An 18,675-nucleotide genomic window follows, 5' to 3' on the forward strand; every position below is an offset into this window, starting at 1 on the left:
CTGGAGCAGATTCGTTTGCCACGAAGACCTAGGCTATAGGGAAGGGACCGTTTGATATGGAATGGGTGGCAGCTGTCATAATGGAGGTACTGATGCTTGTTGGTGGGTTTGATGTGGACGGATGTGTGAAGCTGGCCATTGGACAGATGGAGGTCAATGTCAAGGAAAGTGGCATGGGATTTAGAGCAGGACCAGGTGAATCTGATGGAACCAAAGGAGTTGAGGTTAGAGAGGAAATTCTGGAGTTCTTCTTCACTATGAGTCCAGATCATGAAGATGTCATCAATAAATCTGTACCAAACTTTGGGTTGGCAGGCCTGGGTAACCAAGAATCCTTCCTCTAAGCGACCCATAAATAGGTTGGATATGAGGGGGGCCATCCTGGTACCCATGGCTGTTCCCTTTAATTGTAGGTATATCTGGCCTTCGAAAGTGAAGAAGTTGTTAGGATGAAGCTGGCTAAGGTAATGAGGAAAGAGGTTTTAGGTAGGGTTTCAGGTGATCGGCGTGAAAGGAAGTGCTCCATCGCAGCGAAGCCCTGGACGTGCGGAATATTTGTGTATAAGGAAGTGGCATCAATGGCTACAAGGATGGTTTCCGGGGGGTAACAAATTGGGTAACGATTCCAGGCGTTCGAGAAAGTGGTTGGTGTCCTTAATAAAAGTCCTCAATCTTTCCTCTCCCGCATCCACACCGGCTGGTCAAAGCAGCCTCCTACAGGCCAACTGCAAATTAGAACAGCATGCCACCCTCCACCTCAAAAAATTATCCAATCTCCTGGTTTCCCACCTCCGGAAAGGCAACTCACTCACCCTTCACAACCTTTCCAGCAAAAAAGGCTTGTGTCTGTGTATGTGCGGATGGATATGTGTGTGTGTGCGCGCGAGTGTATACCTGTCCTTTTTTCCCCCTAAGGTAAGTCTTTCCGCTCCCGGGACTGGAATGACTCCTTACCCTCTCCCTTAAAACCCACATCCTTTCGTCTTTCCCTCTTCTTCCCTCGTTCCTAACGAAGCAACCATTGGTTGCGAAAGCTAGAATTTTGTGTGTATGTATGTGTTTGTTTGTGTTTCTATCAACCTATATAAAAAACAAAGATGATGTGACTTACCAAACGAAAGCGCTGGCACGTCGATAGACACACAAACAAACACAAACATACACACAAAATTCAAGCTTTCGCAACAAACTGTTGCCTCATCAGGAAAGAGGCACGGAGAGGGAAAGACGAAAGGATGTGGGTTTTAAGGGAGAGGGTAAGAAGTCGGAAAGACTTACCTTAGGGGGAAAAAGGATGGGTATACACTCGCACACACACACATACCCATCCACACATATACAGACACAAGCAGACATATTTAAAGACAAAATAACTTCTCAAATCACACAGCTGTTTGGTGATTTTCATTGTTTAAAATGTGTTTCCAATGTTATTGTGTTCTTGGTTCTCTGTCGCATGTTCCTGGACTTATCCCAAGTAATAAATAAGGGAGGAAATATTTAAAACATTCGTTACTAGGTGGTGCATGATTTTTGTGCCAAACAGTGCTTAAATTTGGATATCCAAGTGTCAAGCATCAAGTTCTCCTCCATTTAGTTGATGCACAGTTTGTGTGGAAATCAGAGTGCATTTAATATTTTGTTTTTATCAATAAAACATCTTATTTTGGTTTCAGAAATAGTAATACATTAGAGAAGTGAACAGACAAAGTAATTTCTTCCTCAACAACACAGGGAGTCTACTGTTAAAACTTTGGAACATCTCATCCCAAGAATGAAAATGTGTAAGCAGTAAAAGACAATACTGAACTATTTTTTCCTGAATTTAATTTTGTTATTATCTTACACAAAAATTTGAAATGACTGTTATTGACTACAGTTTTACTAGTTAAGACACAGCTGCTGTATTTCTGCACTTGTATCATCAAAAACCCCCCATGAACCATGGACCTTGCCGTTGGTGGGGAGGCTTGCGTGCCTCAGCGATACAGATAGCCGTACCGTAGGTGCAACCACAACGGAGGGGTATCTGTTGAGAGGCTAGACAAACGTGTGGTTCCTGAAGAGGGGCAGCAGCCTTTTCAGTAGTTGCAAGGGCAACAGTCTGGATGATTGACTGATCTGGCCTTGTAACAATAACCAAAACGGCCTTGCTGTGCTGGTACTGCGAACGGCTGAAAGCAAGGGGAAACTACAGCCGTAATTTTTCCCGAGGGCATGCAGCTTTACTGTATGATTACATGATGATGGCGTCCTCTTGGGTAAAATATTCCGGAGGTAAAATAGTCCCCCATTCGGATCTCCGGGCGGGGACTACTCAAGAGGATGTCGTTATCAGGAGAAAGAAAACTGGCGTTCTACGGATCGGAGCGTGGAATGTCAGATCCCTTAATCGGGCAGGTAGGTTAGAAAATTTAAAAAGGGAAATGGATAGGTTGAAGTTAGATATAGTGGGAATTAGTGAAGTTCGGTGGCAGGAGGAACAAGACTTCTGGTCAGGTGAATACAGGGTTATAAACACAAAATCAAATAGGGGTAATGCAGGAGTAGGTTTAATAATGAATAGGAAAATAGGAATGCGGGTAAGCTACTACAAACAGCATAGTGAACGCATTATTGTGGCCAAGATGGATACGAAGCCCACACCTACTACAGTAGTACAAGTTTATATGCCAACTAGCTCTGCAGATGACGAAGAAATTGAAGAAATGTATGATGAAATAAAAGAAATTATTCAGATTGTGAAGGGAGATGAAAATTTAATAGTCATGGGTGACTGGAATTCGAGTGTAGGAAAAGGGAGAGAAGGAAACATAGTAGGTGAATATGGATTGGGGGACAGAAATGAAAGAGGAAGCCGCCTGGTAGAATTTTGCACAGAGCACAACATAATCATAACTAACACTTGGTTTAAGAATCATGAAAGAAGGTTGTATACATGGAAGAACCCTGGAGATACTAAAAGGTATCAGATAGATTATATAATGGTAAGACAGAGATTTAGGAACCAGGTTTTAAATTGTAAGACATTTCCAGGGGCAGATGTGGACTCTGACCACAATCTATTGGTTATGACCTGTAGATTAAAACTGAAGAAACTGCAAAAAGGTGGGAATTTAAGGAGATGGGACCTGGACAAACTAAAAGAACCAGAGGTTGTACAGAGATTCAGGGAGAGCATAAGGGAGCAATTGACAGGAATGGGGGAAATAAAAACAGTAGAAGAAGAATGGGTAGCTTTGAGGGATGAAGTAGTGAAGGCAGCAGAGGATCAAGTAGGTAAAAAGACGAGGGCTAGTAGAAATCCTTGGGTAACAGAAGAAATATTGAATTTAATTGATGAAAGGAGAAAATATAAAAATGCAGTAAGTGAAACAGGCAAAAAGGAATACAAACGTCTCAAAAATGAGATCGACAGGAAGTGCAAAATGGCTAAGCAGGGATGGCTAGAGGACAAATGTAAGGATGTAGAGGCCTATCTCACTAGAGGTAAGATAGATACCGCCTACAGGAAAATTAAAGAGACCTTTGGAGATAAGAGAACCACTTGTATGAATATCAAGAGCTCAGATGGAAACCCGGTTCTAAACAAAGAAGGGAAAGCAGAAAGGTGGAAGGAGTATATAGAGGGTCTATACAAGGGCGATGTACTTGAGGACAATATTATGGAAATGGAAGAGGATGTAGATGAAGATGAAATGGGAGATATGATACTGTGTGAAGAGTTTGACAGAGCACTGAAAGACCTGAGTCGAAACAAGGCCCCCGGAGTAGACAATATTCCATTGGAACTACTGACGGCCGTGGGAGAGCCAGTCCTGACAAAACTCTACCATCTGGTGAGCAAGATGTATGAAACAGGCGAAATACCCTCAGACTTCAAGAAGAATATAATAATTCCAATCCCAAAGAAAGCAGGTGTTGACAGATGTGAAAATTACCGAACTATCAGTTTAATAAGTCACAGCTGCAAAATACTAACACGAATTCTTTACAGACGAATGGAAAAACTAGTAGAAGCCAACCTCGGGGAAGATCAGTTTGGATTCCGTAGAAACACTGGAACACGTGAGGCAATACTGACCTTACGACTTATCTTAGAAGAAAGATTAAGGAAAGGCAAACCTACGTTTCTAGCATTTGTAGACTTAGAGAAAGCTTTTGACAATGTTGACTGGAATACTCTCTTTCAAACTCTAAAGGTGGCAGGGGTAAAATACAGGGAGCGAAAGGCTATTTACAATTTGTACAGAAACCAGATGGCAGTTATAAGAGTCGAGGGACATGAAAGGGAAGCAGTGGTTGGGAAGGGAGTAAGACAGGGTTGTAGCCTCTCCCCGATGTTGTTCAATCTGTATATTGAGCAAGCAGTAAAGGAAACAAAAGAAAAATTCGGAGTAGGTATTAAAATTCATGGAGAAGAAATAAAAACTTTGAGGTTTACGGATGACATTGTAATTCTGTCAGAGACAGCAAAGGACTTGGAAGAGCAGTTGAATGGAATGGACAGTGTCTTGAAAGGAGGATATAAGATGAACATCAACAAAAGCAAAACAAGGATAATGGAATGTAGTCTAATTAAGTCGGGTGATGCTGAGGGTATTAGATTAGGAAATGAGACACTTAAAGTAGTAAAGGAGTTTTGCTATTTGGGGAGCAAAATAACTGATGATGGTCGAAGTAGAGAGGATATAAAATGTAGACTGGCAATGGCAAGGAAAGCGTTTCTGAAGAAGAGAAATTTGTTAACATCGAGTATAGATTTAAGTGACAGGAAGTCCTTTCTGAAAGTATTTGTATGGAGTGTAGCCATGTATGGAAGTGAAACATGGACGATAAATAGTTTGGACAAGAAGAGAATAGAAGCTTTCGAAATGTGGTGCTACAGAAGAATGCTGAAGATTAGATGGGTAGATCACATAACTAATGAGGAAGTATTGAATAGGATTGGGGAGAAGAGAAGTTTGTGGCACAATTTGACCAGAAGAAGGGATCGGTTGGTAGGACATGTTCTGAGGCATCAAGGGATCACCAATTTAGTATTGGAGTGCAGCGTGGAGGGTAAAAATCGTAGAGGGAGACCAAGAGATGAATACACTAAGCAGATTCAGAAGGATGTAGGTTGCAGTAGGTACTGGGAGATGAAAAAGCTTGCACAGGATAGAGTAGCATGGAGAGCTGCATCAAACCAGTCTCAGGACTGAAGACCACAACAACAACAACAAATCATCAAAAAAAAGTAGCGCCTCAGTGTTAATGGCACTTGGAACAAAAACTTTTTTATTGACACTTAGAATCAGTCAGTTCCCTGATATGTTACCTAGAATGCTGTTACTAACTTGTTTTCTAATGTGTCTCTTTACTTTTTGTCATGAAGTGGTCAGCAGCACAATTCTGTGGTATCATAATACTTTCTCAGTTTTTTGGATACAAATATTATTTTGAAAAAGGGATAGATTGTTTCCTCACTATCCTGACAAATGTGGAATTTGGCCCTTAGAACATTTCACATCTGCACTCTTCATGTGTGTGTCTACCATGCAGTAATGTGGGACTCTATTAATTTATACAGAGTGATCTAAGAAACTGACACTGTAAGCACCCCAGGTGGGATAATGGTACATTTGGTAGGCGATAAAAATGTTTATGCTTCATGACTGTAGCCTGTACCACCTACACAAAGCTTATCCACAGGATGACCTTCTGTCCATGGCACTGCTGTCTGTAGATATACTCAAATGTTTCAGTAAAATAGAAAGTTTGACAAGATGGGAATGAATGGGTGCTATTGTACTAAGGTACCATAGTTCTGGTAAAAATCAATCTTTTCTTAAATTTGCCTGTACTGTTCACAAGCTGTTCTCATATATAAATCTTAATCACTTCGGCAGTCAAAATCACAGTAGTCTACTGACTGTTCTTTCGTGTACATAACCATGATGTTCACAGTTCAGTGAATATGGCACAACAGAAGTATGGAAATATTATAACATGCAGAAATCAGATTAATATTTGCACTCAATGTATTGGTTGCACTATTACACAGCACACAAATACATGAACTATCAATAATTTCCTTTTACCACATAATTAAATTTCTGTCTTTTCACAGTTACTGCTGCCACATGTGAACCAAGGAAAGAAATGCAATGTTACAGTGGACTATCAGTATACAGGGTGTTACAAAAAGGTACGGCCGAACTTTCAGGAAACATTCCTCACACACAAATAAAGAAAAGATGTTATGTGGAAATGTGTCCGGAAACGCTTAATTTCCATGTTAGAGCTCATTTTAGTTTCGTCAGTATGTACTGTACTTCCTCAATTCACCGCCAGTTGGCCCAATTGAAGGAAGGTAATGTTGACTTTGGTGCTTCTGTTGACATGCGACGCATTGCTCTACAGTACTAGCATCAAGCACATCAGTACGTAGCATCAACAGGTTAGTGTTCATCACGAACGTGGTTTTGCAGTCAGTGCAATGTTTACAAATGCGGAGTTGGCAGATGCCCATTTGATGTATGGATTAGCACGGAGCAATAGCCGTGATGCGGTACGCTTGTATCGAGACAGATTTCCAGAACGAAGGTGTCCTGACAAGAAGACATTCGAAGCAATTGATTGGCGTCTTAGGGAGCATGGAACATTCCAGCCTATGACTCGCGACTGGGGAAGACCTAGAACAACGAGGACACCTGCAATGGAAGAGGCAATTCTTCGTGCAGTTGACGATAACCCTAATGTCAGGTTCAGAGAAGTTGCTGCTGTAGAAGGTAACGTTGACCATGTCACTGTATGGAGAGTGCTACGGGAGAACCAGTTGTTTCCGTACCATGTACAGCATGTGCAGGCACCATCAGCAGGTGATTGGCCTCCACGGGTACACTCTTGTGAATGGTTCATCCAACAATGTGTCAATCATTTCAGTGCAAATGTTCTCTTTACGGATGAGGCTTCATTCCAACATGATCAAATTGTAAATTTTCACAATCAACATGCGTGGGCTGATGAGAATCCGCATGCAATTGTGCAATCACTTCATCAACACAGATTTTCTGTGAACGTTTGGGGAGGCATTGTTGGTGATGTCTTGATTGGGCCCCATGTTCTTCCACCTACGCTCAGTGGAGCACATTATCATGATTTCATAAGGGATACTCTACCTGTGCTGCTAGAACATGTGCCTTAACAAGTACGACATAACATGTGGTTCATGCACGCTGGAGCTCTTGCACATTTCAGTCGAAGTGTTCGTACGCTTCTCAACAACAGATTCGGTGACCGATGGATTGGTAGAGGTGGACCAATTCCGTGGCCTCCACGCTCTCCTGATCTCAACTTGACTTTCATTGATGGGGGCATTTGAAAGCTCTTGTCTACGCAACCCCGGTACCAAATGTAGAGACTCTTCGTGCTCGTATTGTGGACGGCTGTGATACAATACGCCATTCTCCAGGGCTGCATCAGGGATTCCATGCGACGGAGGGTGGATACATGTATCCTCGCTAACGGAGGACATTTTGAACATTTCCTGTAACAAAGTGTTTGAAGTCACGCTGGTACAATCTGTTGCTGTGTGTTTCCATTCCATGATTAATGTGATTTGAAGAGAAGTAATAAAATGAGCTCTAACATGGAAAGTAAGCGTTTCCAGACACATGTCCACATAACATATTTTCTTTCTTTGTGTGTGAGGAATGTTTCCTGAAAGTTTGGCCGTACCTTTTTGTAACACCCTGTATATGATATGCAGCTAACAACATCCCTGCCTTCAATTTAGTGAATCTCCAGCATTTTATAAGTATGGAATTACACTGAGCTGACAAAAGTCATGGTATAGTGATACACCCATATGCAAATGGCAGTAGCAATGAATATGCAAGGTATAAATGGGCACTGCATTGGCAGAGCTGTCATTTTCTCTCATGTGATTCATGTGAAAGATGATTATGGCAGCATGACAGGAATTAACTAACTTTGAATATGGAATGGCAGTTGGAGCTAGATACATGGGACAATCCATTTCAGAAATCATTAGGGAATTCAGTACTCCAAGGCCCACAGTGTCAAGAGTATCCTGAGAACACCAAATTTAAGCCATCACCTCTTACCATGGGCAACAGAGTGGCCAACGACCTCACTTGATGACTGAGGGCTGCAAAATCTGCGTAGAGCTGTCATTATTAACATACAACCAACCCTGCATGAAATAACTGCAAAAATCAATGTGGGATGTACGATAAATGTATCTGTTAGGACAGTGCAGCAAAATTTGGCATTAATTGACTGTGACAGCAGATGATCAATGTGAGTACCTTTGCTAATAGTACGAGTTTGCCTGAGCTCCTGACCTATCGGCTGGACCCTATACAACTGCTCAGATGAGTCACAATTTCATTTGGTATGGGCTGATGCTAGGGTTCAAGTGTAGTGCAGACAAGGTGAAGCCATGGACCCAAGTTGACAACAAGGCACTGTTTAAGGGGGTGGTGGCTCCATAATGGTGTGGACTCTGTTTACATGGAATGAACTGGGTCTTCTGGTCCAACTAAACTACCATCGACTGGAAATTGTTATGTTTGACTACTTGGAGACAATCTGCAGCCATTCATTGGCTTCATGTTCTGAAACAATGGTGGAATTTCTATGGGTGACAATGCGCCATCTCACAAGCCTCAATTTTTTGAGATTGGATTGAACATTTTGGACACTCCGAGCAAAAGATTTGGTCAGTCAGATCAACCCAACATGAATCCCATTGAACATTTATGGGGCTGAATCAAGACATCAGTTTGTGCACAAAATCCTGCATAGGCAGCACTTTCGCAATGGCGGACAGCTGTAGAAGTAGCATGGCTCTATATTTCTGCTGGGGACTTTCAATGACTTATTAAGTCCATGCTATGTTGAGTTGCTGCACTATGCTGGACAAAAGGAGCCCTACATGTCATTGGAAGATATTCCATGACTTTTGTCACATCAGTGTATAAATCGTAACATACTAACATAATTTTTTTCTCACAGACTCAATGTTCATCTAAACACAGTGCGTATGTTTATTGTGGACAATCTCAGACATTTGATGATTGTCTCTCTCACAATGGCAATGCTATATACTCCCTGCCACTTTAACAGGACATCCCACCTTCTTTTTAAGAATCTATCCTGTAGGTCTGGAAGCTGTAACCCATCATTGAGATCATATTGTGATTGAGAGCTGTGTAATTAAAATGAAGATGAAACATCTGCCATGTTGAATCAACACTTATGATGAAGGAATTGTATGTGAATGTGCAACACTCTATAGTCCGCTTTCTGTTGCTACTGAATTGGCAATCAGTCCCAACATGAATTACATACATGCTATCTCCATCCCACCACTGACAATAGTGCGCTGGCCAATCTAAAAAAAAACAGTTTCCTGTAGGTCATTCTGTAGAAACATGTCTCATTATTTGTAAATTATAGGAGCAAATAATTCTTTCATTACAATTTTGAATTTAACTGTAGCAACATTTTTAGGTGTAATTTAGTTTGGTGCAACTTGTGACACCTCTCACCATCACTCTCCCTTTATGTTCATTTACCACTTTGTTTTGATATTTTTGGTATAACTCATCAGCACTATAGTAAGTGTTCTTTATCCTGCAAGTTCTTATAACACATCTTTTAACTGTAACATCTTTACCAAAGTTGTATGCTTTGTAAAAAATTAATGGTCTATGTTTTCATAATTAAAGAGCAGTGTAGTACTTATCATAACTTATCCAATATGTAACATATCTTTTTGTCTGCTTTAAGTTTCTTAGTGGTGTGTCATAGAAAAAATTATCATTGCAGAAACTAGTTATAAGTACTTGGATAGATAAACAATCTACTCACTAAGCGGCAGCAGGACAACACACATAAAAGAAAACATTTTACTTATGCAGTAAGCGGCTAGTGGCTCCTTCTTCTAGCAAAAAGTGTGAAAAGAAGGAAGAGGTGTGAATGGAAAGGAACAGGAGAGGTTTAGGAAAAGGGGTAGAGTTTGGAAAAGTCCCCAGAATCCAGTGTCACGAGTTTCTTTCTGTTCACCCCTCTTTCTTCCCCTGCAGTCCTCCTGCTGGAAGAAGGAGCTACCGGCCCCAAAAGCTTGTTTACGTGAAACCCTTTTTTATATGTGTGTTGTCCTGCTGCTACTTGGTGAGTAGATCTTTTTTATCTATTCAGTTACATTACATTGTCAAAAATTGACTATTTGCGTTGTTGTCATTATATGTACTGCTAGTTTAGACACATTTTAATAAATTTGTGTGATTATACTTACCTTGAATAACGTTATTAATTGCCAAAGAGATGTTCCACTGAAGCAGAATGCTTGAAATGCTTGCGGAAGTAACTTGTAGATCACCTGGTGTGGGAGGAACTGAGAAAAACACATCATGCTTACTGACAGCTTCCCATGTAAAGATCCTTACAACAAATATTAGAGATTGTAATTGTGAAGCAATAATATATTATGGAAAGAGAGAAATTTGTATCTTTAGTTTGATTACTAACAATTGATTCATTATTCACATGACTTGTACAATGTCTAACAATTCAGATTTTCTCATATTACACACACTTTGTCTGAAAGCTATTAGCTTGAGAGCAAATAACTGATTCTTTCTATTACAGCAAATACTTTGTGAGCCACCTCCTGACATGATGATTGCATTCACATTCTTTCAGAGAGTGGTTCTTTCCTGAGCTTTCCTGTACATTATGGTTCCTTTTTCATCAGATTATCACAAAGACCAACTATTAAATAAAGTCTCAAAAAAATAGTGATGAGTATGAATTACCATTTTTCTGGGGACTCAGGGAGTTTGAGAAAGCCTTAGACTCAAATTCAACAAAATCTGCAGTAACAGTTTTTGAGAAAAACAGACTCTGATTCAATCTACATTAGCACACTAAAAAATATAGATATGATTACTATCACTTGCAACAGACATTTATCAGAACAGTATTAAATTCAAAATTGAAAAAGGAATTGGACAAGGAGAGTCAATGTCACCAAAACCATTCCCAGTAATGCTACAGGAAGTTTTTGGTTCCCTGAACTGGGAAGTTGAAGATGCCAATTATTTTAATTGAATATGCCTGAACCTTCATCTTGCTGAAGACTGCTCCTGCTGGGAAAACTTAATGGAAAGAATTGAAAAAACAAGTTTGAATGTAGACATGAAAATCAATTATAACAATAGTAAAATAATTTATAACCAACATAGCAGAGGGCACAAATAGAATGCCCCAAGAGGCAGTAGTATTTACTTGCAATTGGGCACCACCTGTACAACTGTCAAAGCACTGTGTAATTACCAACTGACTCTTTCAATACAAAAGCATTCATAGAAATGAAACATAATCTTCCAGTCAAAATTCAGCCTTTGTCAGATCCAAAATGACAATAATTTATATCATCATAGAAGGCTTACCTCTGAGCAACATAGATTTGCTGAAGCAGCTATGTTTCAAACAGAAATATGATGCCACATGTATCCAAGAAACACACAAAGACAACTGTAACTGTGCTCTAGGATCCTTAGTTTGTCTCTCATTGCTGAAAAGTCCCATCAACAGTAAGGGATTTCAATGTTTGAACAACTGGATATTAAGATAATATTCACTGATGTCTAGAGAAGGAAACAACTTAGAGAGTAACACTAGAGAACTTTATGATTGAGTATTTCACCTTTATACAAACCTCCAGGTAACAAATTTGGTTTTGATGAGCTTGAGAACTTTCATACAGGAAAAATTAAGTACTTAATTGAAGATTTCTGCAGTCATAATATTGTATGGGGTTATAATGATGATAACAAAAACTGTGAAAATGTTCTCCATTAGGCAGGCACTTATCAGTTAACACTATTTCATAACAACAAAAAACCTGCATTGTTAAACTGTTGCAGATACATGTGTGGCTACAATCCTGACGTTTTTTGTTGTTGCTGATAACACTGCTGAACAATGCGCAAAGTCCATATGGATGCACACCCATCCCAAATACCCAACATAAGGCAATAATATGTCCACGTATGTTGGCAATAAGACCACAGGTAGTACTATTCCATCTAAGGTTAACTTCTTAAAGGCTAATTGGGAGAAACTGAAAGTCATAGAAGATAATCGAAGTAGTCCCTACAACTGAGTCCATGATTAAATTGTAGAGAAAACACCCATGGATGACTATTTCTTGAATCAGCTATGTATATGAACTTACCCCAAGCACAATGCAATAGTTTAAGACGTATCTTAAACCTTTCATGGAAACAACTGTAGCTGCAAACACCTTAACAAATTTATCACTAAAGTCAAAAGAGAGCAGTGGGTGGAACTTATTAAAGAACTAGAGATATCCAGAAGAAGGGGGGGGGGGGGGGCAGAAGATATATAGAGACTGCTGAAGAGATTAAATAATGATCTGGCTAAGAGATATGTATGAGCAACATTTCAACATTTCTGATGATCAGATAGCTGTTACCATGCTTAAAATGGTAAATGAGAGCCATACACATAAGTCTCCAACTAAAATATTCAGGTCTCTGGAAGAGGAACTGAGTCACCTTTCTCAACCATTTGTCGAAGAAAAACTGGAGAGAGCAATACCAGTGCTAAAATTGGTAAAGCTGCTGGCTTACATTATATAATAGTCAAACAAATAAAACATTTTGGTCCAAAAACTAGCTCCTATGTTTCTTCAAAAATTGTCTCAATTATGCAAGTTTCATGTAGCTGCCTTTCTGAAACCAGGCAAGCAAGTTGACAAACCAAGCAGTTACAGACTAATGGCTCTTCTATATCATATCTGCAAGACTTTTGAACAAATGAACCATAATAGACTCTTAGAAGCAGTTGAAACCCTCTTAATCCCACAGCAAGCTGGATTTAGACTGGGTAAGGACACTAAAGCACAAGTATTAAATCTAATCCAGCATACTGAAATGGCTTTGAGACAAGAAAGGTCACTGGAATAACATTTATTGACCTAACAGCACCTTATGACACAATAAACCATCAAACACACCTTCAAAAAATGCATGGAATAACTAAAGCTTACCATTTTACAAAAATGATTCAAGATCATCACAGTCAGTGGAGGGTCAAAAAGAAGAGGTTACCATAGGTCAATGTTTTGACTCATCTGTTATTTAATATTTATACCAACGATCAACCCCTGCATAATAACAAATGAAGGTTCATCCATGCTGATAAGCTTGCCCTCTCTTCTCACAGTGAGACCTTTAAACAGTTGAAAATAAATCTTAAAACTGCTTTGGAAGAGTGAGATAAATACTAGTGTAAGAATCTATTAAAACCAAATCCAAGCAAAACATAAGTGTTCATGTTGCATCTGAGTAACAGATGTCCTCAGAAATCTATGCGTGACTTGGAGATGAGTGCGGCTGGAACACAGTTTCTCACCCATATATCATGGGGTCACTACTAACCAGACATTGACCTTCAAACTTCAGTGTCTTACTGAAAAACAAAAATTATCTGCAAGAAACAATATACTGCATTAAATTGTGTGATAATCCTGTGGTGCAGCAGCAAAAACAATTAAAATTACAGCTTCACCTTTGTGTCCCACAGCAGATGAATATGCGAGTCCTGTTAGGTACTTTTAAGATCTGCACTGGTGTGACACTGCTGCTACATTACACTTTTGGCATGGGGACTTCATTGGCCAATGATGGTTTGATAATAAACAGAGAATCAAACCTTGTGAGAGGAAACAACTCACCTTGTGAGTCAATCTATGGGAAGCAGAAAGTCTTAATCCTCGTAGAGATATGCACGTGGTTAACTCAGCACACAGCTGGCACCAGCAGCTGTTGACTGAGCTCTCAGCAACAACGCTTGGGATGATACAGAAGGTGCGGTCTGCAGTAGTTGAACTCTGTGTAACCACTACCCTGTTCGGCTTACTGACCCACACAGATAAACACCTCCGTCAGCAGGTCTGCCCAAATGGTGGACAACATGCACCATCTACAATAAGTTTCTGCACTATTCCACAGCACCATTCACACCACCTTATCTGGCTCCATTGGGGTGTCTGGTCGCAGGGATACTGCAGATACAATTCTGGCTATGTTAAACAAGGGGATATCGGTTAGGTTAGTGGTGTTTAACGTCCCGTCGACAACGAGGTCATTAGAGACGGAGCGCAATCTCGGGTTAGGGAAAGATGGGGAAGGAAATCGGCCGTGCCCTTTCAAAGGAACCATCCCGGCATTTGCCTGAAACGATTTAGGGAAATCACGGAAAACCTAAATCAGGATGGCCGGAGACGGGATTGAACCGTCGTCCTCCCGAATGCGAGTCCAGTGTGCTAACCACTGCGCCACCTCGCTCGGTAAGGGGATATCACTCTCAATGAGTCATGTAGACTTATTACTGGATGTCTGAATCCTACACATAGGATAAACTCTACCATTTATCTAGAATTGTCACTCCACTTATCTGATTGAGGTAGCTGTATGCAGAGAAATGTATACAATATCAGCCTTTGATAAACAGCCATCATACAGCAATCATCCTGCTCCTTAAAAACTGACATCCAGAAAAAGTTTCATAAGGGCATCAGATAACACTGGCCAAAAGATGTGTTATCAATAATCTATGAACAAGATGATGTCTCAACAACACTGGATAAATCCTTTGGAAATACAGCTGCTGGTTTTTCTGAAGAATGTCCCTTGTGGAAAACTGAATAAGTTGAGACAGGGTTTGCAAGGTCAAAAAACAATTTCCAGGAATGAGGTTATTTCGTATCATCAGCCCTTTGTACTTGAGGAGTTCAACAAACTATGGAGCACTTACAGCAATGTAGACAGCGTCCTACAAGAAGTGTCATTGTTGATTTGATGTCTGCAAGCTCTAAAGGCACAGTGATTGCCATAAACTGGGCTAAAGTTGCTTAGATAGTCATCATCACCTTTTAATTTGATGTATTCTTCAAAGTTAAAATTTGCAATACTTTATAAGAGATCATAACTGGAGTACAACAAACCATACCAGTGAAGACTATGTCCTGCAAGATGTACCACTGTATCAAATTTTAAATTAGCAATTAGTCTACAAGTGCTATTTCTACATCTATGGCCACATTCTGTGAAACACTGTAAAGTACATGGCACAGTGTATTTTCCACTGTAACAATTATTAAGGCTTCTCCCTAAAAAGCATGGGAAGAATGACTGTTTAAATTCCTCTGAGGGCACTGTAATTAACCTAGTCTTGTCCTCATGAACCCTACAGGAATGATACATAGGGGGTAAGTATATTCATGGAGTCATCATTTAAGCTTCTTGAAACTTTGGAATTAGGCTTTCGCAGGATACTTTCCATCTCTCTTTAAGGGTCAACCAATTTAGTTCCTTCAGCATCTCTGTGACACTCTCCCATCAGTTAAAGAAACCTGTGACCATTCGTGTTGCCCTTCTCTGCATAAATTCGATATCCCCTTCACTCCTATTTGCTACCATCCCCCTGAGTGATTTGTAAGTCTTCTCCTTTTTAGACTCACTACATTTCTCTAGCACTGTGCCAATAAACCAATGTGATCATTTCATTTCACATCTCTACAAAGTGTTGTATTCGTACTTGTATGTATCTTGTATGTTGAAGTTTGATGCTTTAGACATGAATAAATAAATACCTACATACCAAAACTGAACTGTAGTGATTATAACATTTTAGGCAAGGTACTGATCATTTCAATACGGTGTCTGGTCAGCTGTCACCCAACGTGAATCAGGTTGTTTATCAACATTTTCCATGGTCAGTTGGCAGCATATAAAATTCATATTTTGAATACTCTCATTGCCTATGCTTGCACAATGTCATAATATTTGACTTATGTTCTTACTGTTAACAAAGAAAAGAAATGTTTTTAGCAAACTATAATTATGACCAAGTTTACCGTATGCAAATATTCAAAACTAATACACTGCAAAGCAATTTAAATACGAACAGTATCCAATATACTTTGATAATGGCCACAACTTCCTAATGAAACCTAAAAAGACACATTAGATTTTCAGGATATTAATGAAATGTAATGTAATTTAATGAAATAAATAAATTATGAATTTACTTATTTAGAAAAAGTAACTAGTTTCTTTGAATTTATAGCTCATCAAGAAGTTTAGGAGACAGAATATGCAGAATGCATTTTATATCTTGTCAAACTTGCTGGATTATGTTGTTTTTGAAATTTGAAATACTAAATTGTGTAATTGTATTATTGTGTAATTGTATTATTCAGAATTTGTAAAACCGTTGACATGACAAATCTGTTGGGATTTTTAAACTGTTAATATAATACCAACACTTAATAGATCATGTTTAGACAAAAACAAACTTTAAAATGTGAATTTAAGATTTAAGGGGTGACCAAACAATTTCTTTTTGGAGGCCACGCAGACCAGAATCAAACAAAACTGCCATGAGCATTGAGGAAAATATCACACCGATGCACCTGGTTGAAGTTACCGTTTGTTAAAACACAGTGTTCTGCTGCGTCAAGAAGTCGATAACTGCCTGCTGCACATCCTAGTCCAACAGGAATCAACAACCCTTAAAGGCCTTTCTTAAGGGACCAAAGGGGCTGTAATTACATGGGGAGAGATCAGATCTATAGGATGGGTGCTTGAGTGTCTCCCACTTGAGTAAATGATGATGCTGGCCTCCCAGATCGACCCGCATCTTGTGTCAAATCACGACCAGCACAGAATTTAGCACACTATTCCCCAATGGTGGTTTATGACAGACATGCTGTCCAGCAGTGTTTTTCTCTTGCCAGCCAAGGGAATAATAACAGCACACTAGTTATGTCTGGACACACATGGTAATAATGTTGCCATTGTCAAAATTTCTGCATTTACTGCATGCACATCAAAAAGACATAAATCCCACACTAATCTCTTGCCTACATGTTGGAGCTTATATACCCCCAACAGAGTCATGCTGTGTTCCACGAATGCTGCAGAAAAGCCCTCAGATGGAAACTTTTCGATCACCCCTTATAATTAATGGTCATTACATAAATACAGAACAAGTATATGAAAATCATCAGCATCTGTTCTATTTTTATCATAAGCACCGTTTTCTATTAGTTTTCTGCATAAGTAGACTAAAATGTAATTACTCATTTGATCTTTGCGGTAAGTCCACCATATTGGAAGCTTTTTTTACTAAGTGAAAGGTGGTTTCTTGATGTTAACAGAAGCACATGTGCTTCTGTAGATCCTGTCTACGTCAAAGAATTGCGCATGTGGGGTGTCTGTTGTGAAAGGCATTGATACACTGAGTCAAAATGAGTATGCTTGTAAAATTAAATATAAATCATTAAATAATTATATGGCCATTGTTATTATTTTTAATATCGTAAGAACCCTATATAACAGAACTGAAGAAAACAGAATATGATCCTGGAGCAATGAACTATCCAGTTTTGACATCTGCAAGAGCACTGTTACTCAAGATAAGTAAATCGTATTAAAATCACTTGGTTTTCTCTGCAAATTTGGGTTCTGTTGTGCTAACCTCACATGTAGTATGACAGCTCTTGCTGATTTCATTTGAGATTTTTGAACGCCATTTCAAGATTAACAATGAACTTGTAGGATGACTTGATGATTTCTATTATTTAGCGCAGTTGGAGCCCATGACAGGATGGTCAGCAAAAGAAATAAATAGACCACTAACAATTGGTAAAATGAACTGAGTTTGAAAAACTAAGCTTACAATGTTCCTGGAAAAGAATGTAATTGGAACACCAAGAAAGATTCATATGACTACACTTAACTACATACTACATAATGTACATGATAGTACACAGCACTGTACATGACATCTGACTGCAGGTTTAGTGTGGAGTGAAGCTACCAGCCATTTCAATCAAATGTTGTTGATGTAGTGATCTTAAGTTAGAAAGACCTGGGATATAACAATCTACACAATTTGTATGCAAGTCCACAAATCTTCAACAGTGTTTTCTTGAGGATTGTAAGGAAATAGGTTGATGATCAGTCATATCCCACATGTTTAAAGAGCAATATGTCCACTGTATGAGGTCTGTTCAAAAAATTCTGTAACTTCAAAAAATTCTGGAACATTCATAATTTTGCACCAATGGTGTGTTGGAGCAAAATGCTGTTGGCATCCCTGCACATACCTATGTTTAATGTGTAACTACCGGAAGTTTCACTGTTGTATCTCTGTTAGTTATCGTTCAGTGTTTTAATGAGTAGAATGTTGTGTCACATAATTTGCGAGTTTCAATATGGCAGAGTTAGAGGAGCAATGCATCTGCATTAAATTTTGCTTGAAACTTATGAAAGCCTTTACTGAGACACACAATGTGCTGTAGGAAACCTATGGGTGTTTAATCTATACTTGATATTATGAATGGTTCACATGGTTTAAAAATGGCCAGATGAAAGTCAAAGATGACCATTGTTCAGGACACCCTTCAACAGGTACTGATGACACTCATTTTACCGCAAAATTTTCCCCATGGCTCATGAGACAAGGCTAGAAAGACCTTCGCCCTGCAATCTGTGAAGAGCTTTCGTATCGTGCACATAAGAACAAGATGTTCTTTAAGAAAACCAGAACTCAAGTTGAAAACCC

The 18,675-nt window shown here is 39.3% G+C and overlaps 1 protein-coding gene across 1 annotated transcript in view; it reads right to left on the minus strand.

Annotated features, from left to right (window-relative positions):
• The window catches only part of LOC124776157 (Down syndrome cell adhesion molecule-like protein Dscam2), a 111,552-nt gene that overhangs the window by 50,180 nt on the left and 42,697 nt on the right, over nucleotides 1-18,675 (minus strand). The window contains exon 5 of the mRNA XM_047250997.1: nucleotides 10,310-10,408. Coding sequence (XP_047106953.1) covers nucleotides 10,310-10,408 — 99 coding nt within the window. The remainder of the gene's footprint in view (nucleotides 1-10,309; nucleotides 10,409-18,675) is intronic.

The sequence above is a fragment of the Schistocerca piceifrons genome, chromosome 2 (genome assembly GCF_021461385.2).
Source record: "Schistocerca piceifrons isolate TAMUIC-IGC-003096 chromosome 2, iqSchPice1.1, whole genome shotgun sequence".
Classification (NCBI taxonomy): Eukaryota; Metazoa; Arthropoda; class Insecta; order Orthoptera; family Acrididae; genus Schistocerca; species Schistocerca piceifrons.